General features: G+C 45.6%; 1 protein-coding gene across 1 annotated transcript in view; it reads right to left on the bottom strand.

Annotated features, from left to right (window-relative positions):
* Positions 1–6,166: 6,166 nt before the first annotated feature.
* The window catches only part of ADAMTS17 (ADAM metallopeptidase with thrombospondin type 1 motif 17), a 201,021-nt gene continuing 191,404 nt past the window's right edge, over positions 6,167–15,783 (bottom strand). The window contains exons 23-24 of the mRNA XM_067305684.1: positions 12,658–12,835; positions 6,167–9,887 (exon numbers count right to left, since the gene is read on the bottom strand). Of these exons, the coding sequence (XP_067161785.1) occupies positions 9,736–9,887; positions 12,658–12,835 (330 nt within the window). The 3' untranslated portion in view covers positions 6,167–9,735. The remainder of the gene's footprint in view (positions 9,888–12,657; positions 12,836–15,783) is intronic.

Below are 15,783 nucleotides of genomic sequence, written 5' to 3'. Positions count from 1 at the left end.
AACCACCAACGCCCTGAGAAGGGCTAGCAACTTTTGCACAACCAAAAGGTCTTTCACTGAAAGATCTCAGAGCAGTTGGCAAATATTAGAGACTTGTCCCTGGAGGTCCTCAGAGGTAGCTTGCCATGCTCCCCTCGTCAGAGGCGATCTCTCTGTGCCATCCACATCTTCCTTTAACCTGGCAAAGTACTTGAACTACTGAGCTGACTTGCCAAGAGAGATTTGAGCTGGAAACATCTCTAGGAAGATGGCTCCCATTAGGGGCTGAGGCCTGCAAAGGAGCATGATGCTGGCTGGGGAACAGTGCCGTGGATGGGAGCGTTAGTCAGCACTCGCTTCGTGGTTGGCCCTTCGGGCAGTCTCCTCTCTTGGAAGATGCACTGTTTTGCCTGTAGGACTGTTGACAGAAATTAATGGGCAGAGCTGGTTGAAAATTTTCCATCAAAATAGTATTTTTTTTTGCCAGAAACAAATTAAATGGAAAAAATAGACAAAAGTGATGGAGTTTTGGCTGACATTTTTTGCCCCCCAAAAAATCCAAAAATGGAAGTATTTTCAGCCCAAAGTGGAAGTATTTGGGGTGAGGCAGGAAAGGAAAGGGGAGGAGCCTGGCAGGTCTTAGTGAAACCCTGAAAAACATCTAAGCAAATTTTGAGAAATATGAGGATGCTTTTGTCGTTTTTTCTCCTTAGTGAGAGATACTTCTGTTTTTAGACCCATCCTGCAGGGAGGCTGGAAAAGAACAAACGTGCGTCTCCCTTTCCTAAATATATGGCTATAAATACTCGGTAGCCTACAGGCAGCAATTCCTCGAGAGCCACATAGGGAAGACCAGGTGTCTCGCAGGAGCTGCCCAAGAGCCTATCGCCCAACAACTACGACTCTCGGCAAGGGACACACACAGCCCACGTGCTGTGCGTTTGGGCAGCTCATGGAAAGCCTGGAGAGCCTCGCGGGTGCCTTGCGCACAGATAAACCCAGGCAAGGGGGCAGGCAAAAGGCACTGCTGGCAGAGGAAGGTGCTGTGCATGCCGCTGTTGAAACCCACCCGTAGTTAGCAGCCAGCCAGGCAAAGGCAGTGCTGCTGCTGGTAATGCTGCAGAGAGAATGGCACAGAAAGACCTGGGGACCGCGGAAAGCTCTTTTCCATCATGCTTACACAAAAATGCATTTTTTTTCTTCTTCTCCCTTAAAATCATTTCTTCAGCAAAACGTGGCTGGGAGAAAAGACAGTTGGAGTCTTCCTCGCTTCGCCATTTCTTGGGCTCGGTGTTACAGTCTGCCCTCCAGGAATCATTAGTCGGGGTTGCGAAATGATGGGGGGAGCCGCGGCAGGCTGGCGGCCTGCAGGCCCTCCTCCCTCGACACAAACCTGGGCCTAAGTCAGAGGCCGCCGTGCCGAAGCCGATGCAGCGCAAGGGGCCCAGCAGGCGAATCAGCTCCGCGAGAAAACCGAGAGGTGACATGACGTTATTTGGCAGCGGGGCAAGGTTCAATTTATAGTGATTTCCTAAGGAATCAGACTGTGGTCCTGGACAGAATTTCTCTTTTAGATAACACTTAATTTTTTTAAAGGACGAATGCAATCTAGATGTGCACTTCATACCTCTTCCTTAACGAAAGCAGCGGCGGGGGAGCGTGCTGGGCAGCACCGCTGCGTCCTGGCAGGGCTGAGCCGGCGGCGACCCGCTGAGAGCCCCAGCGTGATGCTCATCGAACGGCAGCCCGGGGCTGCAGGCCCGGCGACTTCCACCACGAGCAGCTCTGGCTCGGAGCCGGCCAAGTGATAAAAGACTTGTTGTGTGATCATCTCAGGAGGGAAGTCTGGTGCCAAACAAAGCTGCAGTCTGGTTGAGTCTTTTTGCCAGTAGAGACAAAATCAAGAGGAAAAAAACCCAGAGCTGGGGAAATAAATGGAAGCTGCAAAATGTTCATATAATATCTTTTCCAAGAAAAGGAAAAAGCCAACAGCGGCTTGTCTGGCTTTGCTGGCGAGGCCCTGGTTGCACCGATATTTGTGTAACCCAAAGGTCCCATTAGTGGTTTCACCTTTTTCACCTACACCCCTACAGTGTGAAGAGCTTCCCTGATCATCCTCCGGATGGCTGCACCACCACGTTGTCGTATGCAGTGACCTTACAGAAAACTGTCACTGATTTTGGACAGCTGAAGCTTGCTGGTGGGGGGAAGCCAGCCATACAGCCTGGCACATCACCACCACTCCCCTGCCGAACACACGAGCGGTTCCCTCTCTCTGCCAATCCATGTTTTGAGGAGTATCCAGGCTTGGGGCTAGATCCTGCACTCCAAATGCTATAAGGGGCATCTCTGAAGTGATGTGAATTTTACCCATTGCTACTTCCAATAACAAAAAAAATATGCCTAAGGATATAAAACCAGTGGGGAATATCCCTTCCCCTCTCTGCCAGCGCAGTAACCGCAGGACAGGCTCACTTGCTCCATTCGGAAGCAGCCTATGCTTATCTCCATGCCTTCCTGAGTTGTTGCTGCTTTGGGAGTCTCTGCCTTCCCCCCGGACCACTGCAGTCTCTATGCTCTTCGGAGAAAGACCTTCCTTTGCCCACGGCTCTTCAGCATCCAAATGTCTGGTTGTCGCTTCCAAGTGCCGCTGCGCTAAGCACATTGCATCATCAAAGCAGAGATCAGAAACAAACACCAGAAAGCAACTATGGGGAGAGACATGAGGTTCCTAAAGGAGTAAAATAATATTTTTCTTCAGAGGACTGAAGGAAGAGATTAAATGTGCTTGAGCTGATGATGGAAGGTACTTTGTACAGACTGCAGAGGTGGCCAAGCTTCTGGTGGGTGCAGGCAGGTTTCTAGGACACAAAGCAGCTGCCAGCAGCGCAAGAGGGGAAAGGGCCTGGGATCACACAGGGAGGGCAAGGCCACAAAGCATGTCTGCGGGGAGGAGAGGGAGGACAAGGCAGCTATTTCTGGCATTACGCTGAGACTACCACAGCCCCAGAGGCTTGGGGAGAGGCTGGAGATGCCGAGGACGCAAGAGCTCACCTGGAGACTGAGTCATGCCAAGGGCTGGACCTCACACGTAGAAGTACTGTGGGCTCCTTCACAGTGCAGTCGCTCCCAAGGCTGCAGGGGAAGCCATGGCCTGTGGCACGACCCAGATGAGCCACGCTGGAGACTCCAGCTCCACCCTGGCCACAGAGGGATAAAAGGATTAAACATCCGAGCAGGAGCCTTTCACAGTCAAACAAGAGGAGCCGAGGGAAACCACAACTTTCAAGCAAGCCCAGCTGCTTCCCTCCAGCCCTGCGGTTGAGGCAGATACCTGAGGCCACGCGGGCTTGGCTGGCATCTCGGCTGCGGGAACATGCAGGGCACACGTGTGCAAGGCCCAGACATCAGCTGCAGGACTCTGCTAATTGGGAAAGTCTGTCCGAGTGTCTGGCCACTGCTTGGCAGACTCAGCAGCTCTGACAAAATAATAAATGTGGTACAACGCAGGCTCCAGGCATCCTTCTTGGGGTCTGTCACATGAAAGGGACATGAAAGGAGGCGAGGCCACGCGAGACGCACAGAGGTCAGCTTTGGAGACACTCTCTGATTACCTCTTGGGGCGGTTACTGCGAAGGGGAGTTGGTGGCCCCTCTCTGCTCATACACTCTGTTGTTTAAACTTTCCTTTTAAAAACGGGCAGTTCTTCCCATCCAAAGTAAACATGCTTCAGTCCTGGTTGTCCAAGGCAGTTATGCTGTTGGAGGGTCTCTCCCCAGGCAGACGAGCCCATTTCTAAAGTGTGAAGAGAAGCCAGAGATATGATAAAAGGACCAAAAAAAATGCACACAGAAAAGATAACTAGCCTTAGTGCATCAGTAACATTTGAGGCACTACTCTCTTCCTACTGACCTGCCTCCAAGTCAAGATGAACAGAAGATTGCTGAAGTGCACGTTGTATGGAGAAGCACCACCAAGCATGTTCAGCACAGCTCCAAGTACTTGAAGAAGAAATGCTGCTGAGGATCATTCCCACAGCCTGCCTGTTACCAGGTGCGCGATCTTCACATAGCCAGATGACCATAAGTGATTCTTGCCGGTGAGCAAGTTTCTGGGGCTCCTTTCCTTAGTCCATCGATGCATGAACCTATTGAAATGCAGACTGGTACGGTTCTTCTCTGCCTGGGACTCCACCTCGTACTGGTGTTTGTATCAATACTCTTTAGTAAGAAGAAAATATGCCTTTCCCAGTGGACCAGGTGGTGTTGGGGAAAAGTAGAGTGACACGCAGTTTTCACTCCACCAAAAGAGCAAGGTCCTCAGCCAGTAACGCTCTGGGTGGTGCATGGGACTGACGCTGGGGGAAGGTGCTCCATACCAAGCTCTTTGGAAAGGAATTAATTCCCTTCCAGAGAAGGCAGGGTCATGCCAGCTTGCTGCGAGGGCTCAGGAGACAGCTAAGGCTGACTGCGTACCCCAGGACTTGCAAGCAAGTGAGGGAAGCAGGTGGAATTGGAGGAGGGAGAACTGAGCTCCACACAGCTGAGGAGAGATTATACTTTCCTCTTGGTGCTTTTACACTGGAGCGCCAGAGCCATCTGACCCCACCTGCCTTTAATGAACTCGGCTGAAACGTCTAAAATGCAAAATAGGCAAGCTAAATACATAAGCCTACTGGATTTATAGAAGAGATATTGGCAAATACTAGGAACATTTCAAGCCAAACACATGACAGCATTCACTACACCCCTCCCACCCATTGCCATATCCCAGCTCAGTGTAACGCCTTCTGGCTTCCCAACGCTTAGAGCTATGTTCTAGTGTTTAAACAGGTCAACAACTGCAATCATATATTGACTCCAGGCACTGTACAATCACGATGATGTGCTAACATATAGCAACACCTGGATGGAGTTTCTAGAATTTTGCTGCTGCTAAGTCACATATATGATGGCAGCCGGGCTGGTACCTCCTAGGCTACCTCTGAAAACTAGGAAGCCTATCAGTGCTGTCCGTTACCAAGAAGTCAGCGCGAGATCAGTAAATGAGCTCTACTTTTAAAATAAGTATAAACTCCATTTCTGGAAATCATTTTGGGAGCAGGACTCTCACACCAACCATAGAGTTAGCGCTTGTTTATAAAGCTGCTTTAGAAAGGTGCTGCTCCCATCTCCAAGAAGGGACCTCTCGACAAGAATTGAGTTTGAATGGGTAAGGATGACGGCATCTTTTAAAGACAGGATGGGAGGGGATCCTACAAGCACATCTGTGTGCAGCTATCTGTAAAGGAGCACTTGCACCAGGCTGATGGGGGAACTAAATCATACAAAGATTCTAACTAGTCCCTACAACAAACGCATCCAAAACACTTCGTATTGAAGTAATTGTGTTTATTTCAGACCAGGGAAGCGCGCAGCTAGGTTATGTAGACCCCTTTCCAATGGATGCGATAGTTTTGCTCCAATATAAATTTCCACCCGCTCAGCAGCCTTCATTATCGGGTTGCGCCTGTGGAGCAGCTACCATTAAGCATACAGCAAAGCTGCCGCTTCATCTCAACTCCAAAACACACTGCAGGCAACTCTGAAATGCACCCGCAAAGTGTCCCTCCCCGCAGGCGTAAGCTTTAGCTTCGCAGCAGCCTGCACAGACAGGCACAGAGACACCCCAAACGGAGCCTTGCTCATTTTTTCCAGCCAGACCTTTTTGGCTGTTGTGTTGCCGAGCACAGAACTCGCCTGGCATTCATCAGGTGTTCACATTCCCCGTGCTTGACTCTGCAACCACACCGCGACCAGACCCATCACTTATTGATTTGTTAGCACGCTGGGAACTCCCAGATGCCAGGAGTTTGCTGACAAATGACCTTTTACACCTACCACAGCTGTCAGACGGTTGGCCTAGACTTATCTGAATCCCAGCCTCAGTCCGGTATTAGACAGATGCATAATGTACTACTTACAGCTTCACTCCTTTTTCTTAATATTCACAGCTAGCTGTTTGGTTTGCTTTGTATTTTTTTTCAAGTTCAGAAACCTTATTAAAGTTGTTATGGAAAAAATAAATTTATTATTCAACATACTCAATCTTTTCAAAATGGAATGATCCTCTTCTCATTTTTTGGTTTTCATTTACAACTGGTTCCATTCAGTTTGACTGTTTTTATCTTTTCTATTTATAACCAGCACCAAAAAGAAAATTACCATGGATACAGTACATATGCAAATTAACTAATGGAAAAATATATACATTTCACTCTGTAATGAAAAACTTAAATGATATTATTGCCATGGAGAATATATCCCTGTATTATAATAAAATATCAAGCAATAATCAACTGCTAAGATTCTTCTCCACCAACAGAAAAATAGCACCATACATGAGATAGTGAGAATCTACACTCAATAACACAATTGTGCAACTAGAAATGTACAGTACTTTAGTAACAGTACAGAGTATTGTTTACAATATGGAAATACCACCACTGTAATCAAAAGAGTGTCAATCTCTTATGAACAACAACTAAAAAAAAGTATTGTCATCGATACACTGAAACAAATGGCTTTCTTTTCACCAGGATGTAGTAACCGAGGGCAGAGCGTAGCTGTAAATTCATAGAAAAGCTCCTATAAAATGATACAAAACAGAAGTGCAGGAGTATTGAACAGAATTAAACTTTTTTTTTGATTTTTCTGGCCATTATAAAATGGGAAGGTTGTCCCTAGATGAAGTAAGAGAATGTAATAAAATGGAGCTGTGTTGTGCCATCAGTTTTTAATTAATGATGGTTTCTGATTTAAAAAAAAGCTGATGCATGCTAGTCTGTGGACTGCGAGAGCAAGTGAGGTGGTTTTCAGTGCTCAGACATTTGAAAGTATAAATTCATGTCCCCTCAGATAGGACCCAGAACTTGGACCCAAATGTCCTTTGAAGTCCAGGACCTACCACACTGGGACAAGCCACAGGTCTAACTAACCCAGTATCCTGTTCTGGACAGCAGCCAGTAGTGAATGATTAGGGAAAAATAAGAATTAGAATTCTTCCTCTTCTATGCACCCTCCTAGGTGGCCACCTATTGCCTAGGGAGGGTGCCAGACCAGCACCAGAAGGAAAAATAATAAACCCTGTTATTTAAAAAAACCTTTGATTCCCATTAATAATAAACACATTTATTATTCTTCCAAGATCACAGAAAAACCTGGTGGCAAACCCTTCAACAGCCCAATCTAAATGCTAGCAATGCCAAAAATGATCATCAAGGGGGTAGCGTTTCACCCGGCTGGGCCACTCCATGGGCAAACATTGCCCAGTCGAAGGAGAACAACAGCAAGCTCCAGACCTAAGGAAGGATGGAAAGGGCCTCCGCTCCGCCGGACCACTGCGAGAGCCAGCAAGGGCTGTGGGCCTGCAGGGCACGGCACCAGGCAAGAGGGAAAACTACCCCTGGCAAGTCTGAATGAATATAAAGCAGGTCTGCTGGGCTGTCTCTGATTTCTCTGGCACTTTCTCATTAGCAGCTCGTCTAGTTATTAATTTGCCTAACTGGATATCACTGTGGTTCTGCCGAAAACTTCCCTGTCACCACTGCCAGCACCGTTTTCACTGATCACTTCCTAAGGGACTACACAACCACTAACACCACCTCTGCATTTGGGCTACAGGTAGGAATAACAGAAGAAAGAGGTCCGATCCTGACTTTAAGATGCCAAAAGAGCATCCAGTATAACAAAAAACAAGTGCGAATCATTTCCCTGATAGAGAAAATCATCTGGGGCATGGGAAAGCAGATCTGTTTGAGACAGGCACTCAAGCGAAAGCTGTGCGCAAATGTGCCTTTGCGCATACAGGCCAGCACTTGGGTGCACACGCGCTCATTTGCGCTAATAAGCACAGATGCAAATGTGATGCACACACAGTACCAGTTTGCTGCTGAAGATTAGATCTCCATGCTCGAAACACGTAGCCCTTAATAAAATGCTAAGGAGTTTTTCCAGTGAGGTCCTGGATATTGAAAGGTTTGCAATAAGAAAGAAGAAGTTGCTTTCAAAATATGTTAGGAACTAAGAGTCTTTGTCTCTCCTTACGCCCAAAAAAAGAAACAACAGCAACAATGACAACTCGAGGACGGGCATGAGCTGCAATGCAGCCTGGCCCAGGGGCTGGGGCAGCAGCTGGGCTGAGTCCTGCGCTCCTCTCCAAAGACTAAAACAGTAACAACCAGTTCTAGAGCGAGTACAAAGCTGCGATTCATGCAAAAGGCTCTGTTCGTATCATGAAGAGCAGGCTGTAACTTAACCACTGCACAACTGGCCTTGGAGCCTGGCAAGGGAAACGATACGTGTTAGAGCAAGATATGATAGAGAGACATTGATCTGTAGGGCTAAGGTAGGGGACAAACTCTGCCCTGCGTAGAGCTCCCATTTCAAGTCTCACGTCTCAGAGAGGAGTTTGGTTTAAAGTGCAGACACATGGAAAAGAGTATCATATATGCAGCACTTTATAAGTGCTCTGATAGCACCAGTCTGATAGCACCAAACCTGATAGCACCACAAAAAGGAGATAGGAAGCATTAAAACACAGTGAGCAAAATCCTAACCTCTGCTGAAGGCAACAGGAGTCTTAGCCTTACGGCTTCAACAAGCCCAAGATTTCACCTTGAATGTCTTATATCAATCACTGCTTTTGACTCAAAAGGCTATGTAATCTCAGATGGATACAAGAGCTGAGAGATGGGAAACACCTGTTTTGCTCTCCAGTCCAGCCTTCAAACAAAGGCTTTTCCAAGTCCTGTTTCTGTACCAATCCTATCCAATTTCATAGTCCTCTTAAAAATAACATTCAGTCTCTTTATCAGATTGACTTCTAAAAACTGGAAAGCAGAGATGAAACCAAGCAATCCCCCAGTGAACTACTGGATGAAATGATTTCTGGCTTCTTCCATCTCATGCAAATGTTTTTTGCTCAAAAATAACTGCTACTGCTGTTAATAAGCTTCCATTTCATTAAGCTCAGTGAAAAAAATAGACTTCATAAAAGAAACTGTACATTCTTTTAGCAAAATGAGAGAGAAAGACAGGATTTTTTTTCCAAATTAGAAAGAAGAACAGTCCCTATTAGTTGCTTTAAAAAATACGACGTGGAATGTTGGATACTATTGCACTGAGCTTTCCGTAGGAATTTCAGAGATGTCCAGCCTCTGCTATCAGTTTTCACAAGCTTTTATAGCAAATCCCCTCTTTAAATTAAGCCTTTCATTTATGTGTGTCCCTCCAAGCCCACTCCACAGCAGGATAACTGTTGGGAATTAAAAACATCAGATGAAAGTCAAGACTGAAAGATTAAGCAATGTCTCTACCTTTGCTGAATTATTTTGCCAGAGGCCTTCCTCCACTGAGGTACCCATAACCTTAGTTAACGTAATCACTTTGCAACTCTTGTCCTTTTCTTTAATGGTAGCAAGCCATCCAGTGGCTGGTAATTTAATATATTAAAGTAAAAAGCATTAATGAAAAAAGTAAGGATGTCAAAACACGATAAAATGATTGGCTCCTTGAGATGACTCTTTTCTGTGTGTTTTTTTAAGGTGGATGAGCGGATTACTTTGGTATCCAGTCTGTAGAATTAGTTTCAAGTCTTATTAGGTAAGTTTTGGAATCCACCACGTTGTAGCAACTCATTAAGTTCCAGTACTCAGACCTACTAGTTCGTGATTTACATACAAATAGCTGTAATACCCTAAGAAGTAGTACAGGTTCATTAACTCTTCTGCTGCATCTTGTTTGCATAAAAGTCTCTGCAAGTCTGGCAACAGCGCTGATACCACCGCATGTCTTGGCACAGATTCTTCTCCCGGATCACCCTGCAGTACACTGTCCACTGGTCGCCTGTACACTTGTACGTGAGAGCAGCTTTGGACAAGAAAAGAAAGGAAAAACTAATAGATTAGCCAGAGAACAGCCCTGCAGATGTGATCAAAATCACTGCATATCAGGGAAGAAAGGGCCGGTCTCGCTATCAACACTGGAGATAAGATGGTAAGTGTCACATGTGGTTTTATAAAAGAATAATGGGTAACAAAATTGTACACTTCATAAAAATGCAGGTATATACTGAATGTTTTTTATGGTATATGATTTATAAATTGTATGTAGCACTCTTATGAATGCTCTATTAATTGGGAAATGTTCTAAATGAGTATTATGGTCTTTGAGGATGGGAAAAATGGAATAATTAAAGCACATCACAGAGGGTGCTGGCCCAGCAGCATCTTGAGTCCTTGTTCCTCATCCCTGCTGGATGAAAACAGGAGAGGCCCACATACTGTGTTTAGCTTGGAGTCTCAGTGCCAAGCACAAGAAAACCATGGCAGTAGGAACTGGCAGGAATGCATATCATTGAAGCTTCATTTTACTGGACAGAAGGCAAAAGTTTGGTAGAATCTGATGCAGTGAAGTTGCACTGTTTCACAAAAAAGGAACATGAAACGAATTTTTAAAATTTGACTGCGAGAAAAAAAGTTCAAAGCAAGTGGAAGTGATCATCTGGAACAAGGGGAGCAGCTTCTGAGAGTCCACCAGTGGTGGAGCGGCTCTTTGAGAGCATTAGATCTGCAGCTCCCCACACCTGTTGGGGTCCTACCGGGTGCAGCGTGCAGGAGACGGGATACAGCCAGGTAAATCTCACTAGACCGTCTGAGACTCACCTTAAGAATCTGAGATGAGACACTTCATAGTCTCATAACAGAAGGCACTGAACCACAAATAAGACTAGGCCTCTAACATGTTTCACTTGTTTAAAAGTTAGGTGTTTAGTATAAACCAGAGGTCCGAGGTCCCTTACAGGTAGTGAATAAGATAAGCACGTCTAGGACATACACGGGTTAGGTATCTGAGGGGCTGAATAAATCCACCTGAATGTGTCTTCACTGAGGGACACTGGACACAGATGTGAAAGTCAGGTGAGGTGAACTCCACACTTAGATACTTCTGAAAATGTTACCCTGGATGAAAAACATTCTGGAGCAGGGAAAAGGCAACACAGGTTTTGTAGACTCCTGGAGTTTTTTTTCCGTAAATTTTTTCATGAGGTTGCTATTGCAGAGAACAGAAATTTCTGTTCAAAGATAATCCAATGAGAATTTGTTTATATGTGGGAAGAGCAAAACACTCAATGATATATCTTTCTGCTAATATCAAATATCATTGTTTCTGGCCCTGGTGAATCCAAGCCTGGTTTAGAAACAAAAGCATCCAAAATTACTTGCAGATTACTTTCGGCAGGGACTTGAGCCTCCCCAGTCTTCTAAACACGTGAGCTTTTTATTGCTTTGTCCTAAAATGTGAATTAGGATGGATTTCTTGTCTCATCAGTGTATCAAAGGCTTACTTCTCAAATGAAAAGTTTTCCCTCCACTATGCTCTTAGTGCTAAAGTATCCGGGAAGTACTCTCTCATGTTCTTAAACAAAGAGTTTAGAAGCTTCTCAGTTTGACTGCATTTGCAAGAAGAAAATTCCCCATATTCTTTTAAACAGTTGTGAAAAGTACTATTGACTTTGGGAAAAAAAAATCAGGTCAGAAGCCTCAAGTCCAGTCTTAGTTTAACTACCATTTAACTCTGAAAAGTTAGAAATGTTTCTCAATTATGTAGCAGCTCTGCCTCACTGTGTGTCTTCTTAGCCTGCAAGTCCAGCACTGGTGAGAGGGAGCGGGCTGTTCTTTCCGCTAAGCTCTCAGCAGGATTATTTGCAAACCAGCCTCTTGTACTGAAAGCAAAGGGAAGCACCAGTGAAGCTGTGTTAGTGTAGTAGATGGCTTAGTTTAGCTTAATCTTACTAATTATGATGTGTGAAACCTAAAGAAACTGATTTGGTTCTTGCTGTGACTGAACACAAAAGGCTGAAGTTTGAAAAAAAAATTTTTTATCCTCTTATAAACTGAGCAAATATGATGTGGAAGATCATGGATACCCACAATGTTGTATTAACAGAAGCATTCTTACCTAGAACCATTTTTTAAATGCAGTGTGAAGGTGTTTTGGGAAACAGGTAGCTTATCACTGTATACTCAAAACGACCACGTACACAGGGGACGCAGGGAGGGTGAGGTGAAGACCGGTGGCAGAAAATCAAAGGGTTCAAAGAAAGAGACTGAATGCTCTCTTACCTCCCAGGGAAAAATTAATTCATCAAACCACATTCTTGTGGCAGCAAATGAAAAGGAATAACCCTTTCAGAAAAAACAGCGATGCTCTACTTCTCAAGGTCATGCACTTTCCTTAGGGCACAGATGAATGAAGTATCATACTTTACACTCACCACAGCAAAAGCAGGGCGAGAAGACATTTGTGACTGAGAAAGATATGCCCGTCAGCTCCCTCACCTCCATGATCAATCAATCAATCACCCACTTGTCTGCTCCTGCTGGTCTTGCAGGTCTCTCTACCAGTGAGCGCTCCAGCTTGGTGGAAGCCTGAGGCTGGGACTGATGGATGAGAGGACCCATCCGCACTAGACCTTTACTCTAGTCTGACTGGGGGGCCCTCTCATAATTTCTGGCCCTGGTCAATGCTCTGAAGCCCCACTGTTACCACACTGGGCACACTGGGAGCCTGGGCTTTGGTGCCTGGTGCTCTGCTTAGAGTCGTAGGTGGTCCCTTCCCCCCAACACCCCTCACTCACCAAGTCTGGGCGAGGTAATTGTGTTGACATTTATCTTCTCATTGCAGACCTCCTGGTGGCACTGCCTGTAGGCCGCTGGCTTGGACAGGACAGGGCACTCATTGCCATGGCGCCCCGTGACTTTGTGCATACACTGGACCACGCGTGACTGGAGGCCCTTCCCACAAGTTGAGGAGCACTGGAGGAGAGAAGGGACTGAGACATGGTCCAGGCAGAGTAGTTTCAAAAACCACATACACGAGTATGTCATAAAAAATCACTGCCAGGGCTGAAGCAGACTGGCAGCTAACTATGGTGCTGGGGACTCAGCAACAGGGGGACATGACAGACAGGGACCATTCCTGCAGCTGTTATGTTTGTCCATGATGATTTCCCAGCTCCAGGGAGTGATGTGAGCAGAGAAACTGTCCCAGCACAGAGAAGGGAGCTGTTGCCTTTCTGTCTGGGCTCATTTCATCCTCTGAGTCTGCCTACGCTGGCTGTCTCTCCGGATGCCCATGACAGGGAGCAGGTAGAGGTGCAGTTCCCTCCACCAGCCACAAAGAGGCAAAGCTGGAAAATATATACTGCCAAATACTGCACTAGCAGCTTCCACGTCCCTCTCCATGAGGGACCGAGGACAATCGGTTGCCTTGATTTCAAAGCCCTCTCCAGGACTTTGTCAGTCCACCAAGGCTTCTTCCAGGGAAAAGATGACCACTGCTGTGAGATAAAACCAAGGATTACAGCAGAAGCAGGCAGCTCCTACTGCACGCCCAGACCTCTAGAGAAGCTCTGTTCCAGTATACAGGAGGAAACATCAGGTATTCAAGTATTCAGCCTCATCTATCCCTGCTAACCGTCTGGCACTCATCTGTCCTCCTGGGAGCAATTGCAAATTGTACTCCATGAGTTTTGGCTTCTATTTGCCAGGAGGCCCAGCCTGTTTATATGCTTTCTTTGTTGTCGTACAATTGGAGTCCCTACCTCTCCCTCCCTCTTCCTCTGGCCCAGTCACTTGTGATTTACAATGTCCTACTTGCATGCTGTTCAATTTTAATAAAGCAAACACACTGAGCACAGTGAGGTGCACCAGCTGGAGTTAATAAAAGAACCTTGTATTTAAAATAAAGAAACAATGGGTTGCAGGACTTTGGTAAGATTCCTATTTCTGCTAGAGCCACACACAAGCAAACGATGGGGGAGAGGAGGAGGTGGGGGAAAACACAGGATATACAATTAGGATGGTATTAAAAAGATCCTGATTTCTGTCCTCTGTTTTTTCTGAACAAGGTCAATGTAGGCAGGAGGTCCTTCTAGCGAAACACTGTCGCCTCAGAGTGGTGGTTATTAAAAATAGCATGCCAAACATTTAAGAGGCTCAAAAGACAAGCGCCATTGAGGTTGGAAGCTGTTCAGATCCTGAGGGGAGAAGTATCTTGACAGATTGAATGGAGAGATGCAACAACTCTGCTGCATTGAACCCGTGGGAACTCCAAAAGGCACACGGTATACACGGGCAAAGCGGAAACACAGCAGGGCTATGCCCATGGTTCACAGGATGAGATCTACGGGATGGACTATTCTCTGGTTTGTGCTTGGGCTGCTCTGCTGAGATCAGCCCTAAGACCGAAGTCCAAGCAAAAACTACATCTCAAACTGTAAGACTAGGAGCTGGGGCAAAAGAACGTATGGATATGCCTAATTCTCCACCTCTTCCATCTAGGGGGAGAGCCCAGCAAAGCTGTGGTCATTTTGTTTGGGAAGTATCACAAGAAACCCCTGCTGCTTCTCAAAGAATATCAGATACAAGAAGACTAGCCTTGTTCTGGGCTGGAGCACAGGGAGTTTTTCCTTCCTGTGTGGATCAGTGAAAGGCCTGATGAAAACTGGCTGAGATGAACAGGACCACATCAAACAGAGCTGGTGGAGCCCTGCTTCAGACCACCCAGTGCAGAAATGCATCTGCATGATGCGCACTCTTTATTTCTGGGTAAGAGGAGTTGTAGGATCAGTGAAGCCTGCTGTCAAAGATAACACAGACTCTTAATAATGTAATTATCTTCTTTAGTTGCTCACACTAATAACTGTTTATCAAACCGGCTTCCTGTCTTTGGTGTACTCTTAAATTCTCCCTTATACTCCACCCGCTCTTTATTCCTATCCTTTCCCCCAATGTACTTCTCTAGGATTAAATTTCTCTATTCTGAACAGTCTCTGGCTCAGATCTCCTGCTGGACTTTGCTACTAGGCCATCCTGGTGTGCTGCTTACCTCTGTGTTTCCAACTATGCAGCCTCTCCAAGACTTGCTTATATTTTGAAGGTAGCAATCATGCTAAACTAAAAGTTTTAAATGTATTTTGGAATTTTAACTCTTTAAAAAATGGTTGTTTTTTTCATCATCCTTATTTCAATTTAGTGTCAACACATTAGTTTACAACATATTTCTTTGCACTTAGAAGTTCAGATATTGAATTTACATCATAATTTGGTCACTGTTTATTAATATTTCAGGAATGATTATGGTATTTAGGACTAAGCTGAACTAGTCCTCTGCCTGCATGCTCTATGGTGAACTATTCCAAAACGCAATCCTTAAAGTCCCTCATTTAACCCCCCCTCATAACTTCAGTTTCTGCGGTGAGATGCAGGCACTTCATTAGTCATGGATGCCCCTCTGCTGCTTCCCAGCACCGGGCACCTTCAGCGACTTCTACCAGTCTGGAAGCCAGTCAGGCATGACCACTACATTTGGAGTTAAAGCTAACAAATTTTTATTGTTATAAATTCAACTATTAGGCCCTTCCCCTTTACCAGCCAAATGCATCCTCTAATCCTCGGGATTTCAACGGCACTTTTAGTCTTCAGAGTACTTTACTAACCTTAATCCTCACAAAACTCTTGGCAAGGGGAGTGAATTATTCTGTATGTCCATCTTACACACAGAATAGTTGTATCGCATAAGCATAAGGAAACTTGTCCAAGGCCACAGGGCCCCTTGACATGACTGTAACACAGTGGGTCTGAAACCTTTGTCTCTGGCCTTTTGGCACTCCCTGAACTTAGGAATGCTCTTACCAAGAAAAAAAGCGTTTTTCTCTTAAGGTGAATAAGATTTTCAGATACTGATGTACAAACACTCACCT

Source organism: Apteryx mantelli, chromosome 15 (genome assembly GCF_036417845.1).
Source record: "Apteryx mantelli isolate bAptMan1 chromosome 15, bAptMan1.hap1, whole genome shotgun sequence".
In the NCBI taxonomy this organism is placed as follows: Eukaryota; Metazoa; Chordata; class Aves; order Apterygiformes; family Apterygidae; genus Apteryx; species Apteryx mantelli.
The sequence above is the reverse complement of the archived record's forward strand: the minus strand, read 5'-3'. Positions and strand labels throughout refer to the sequence as shown.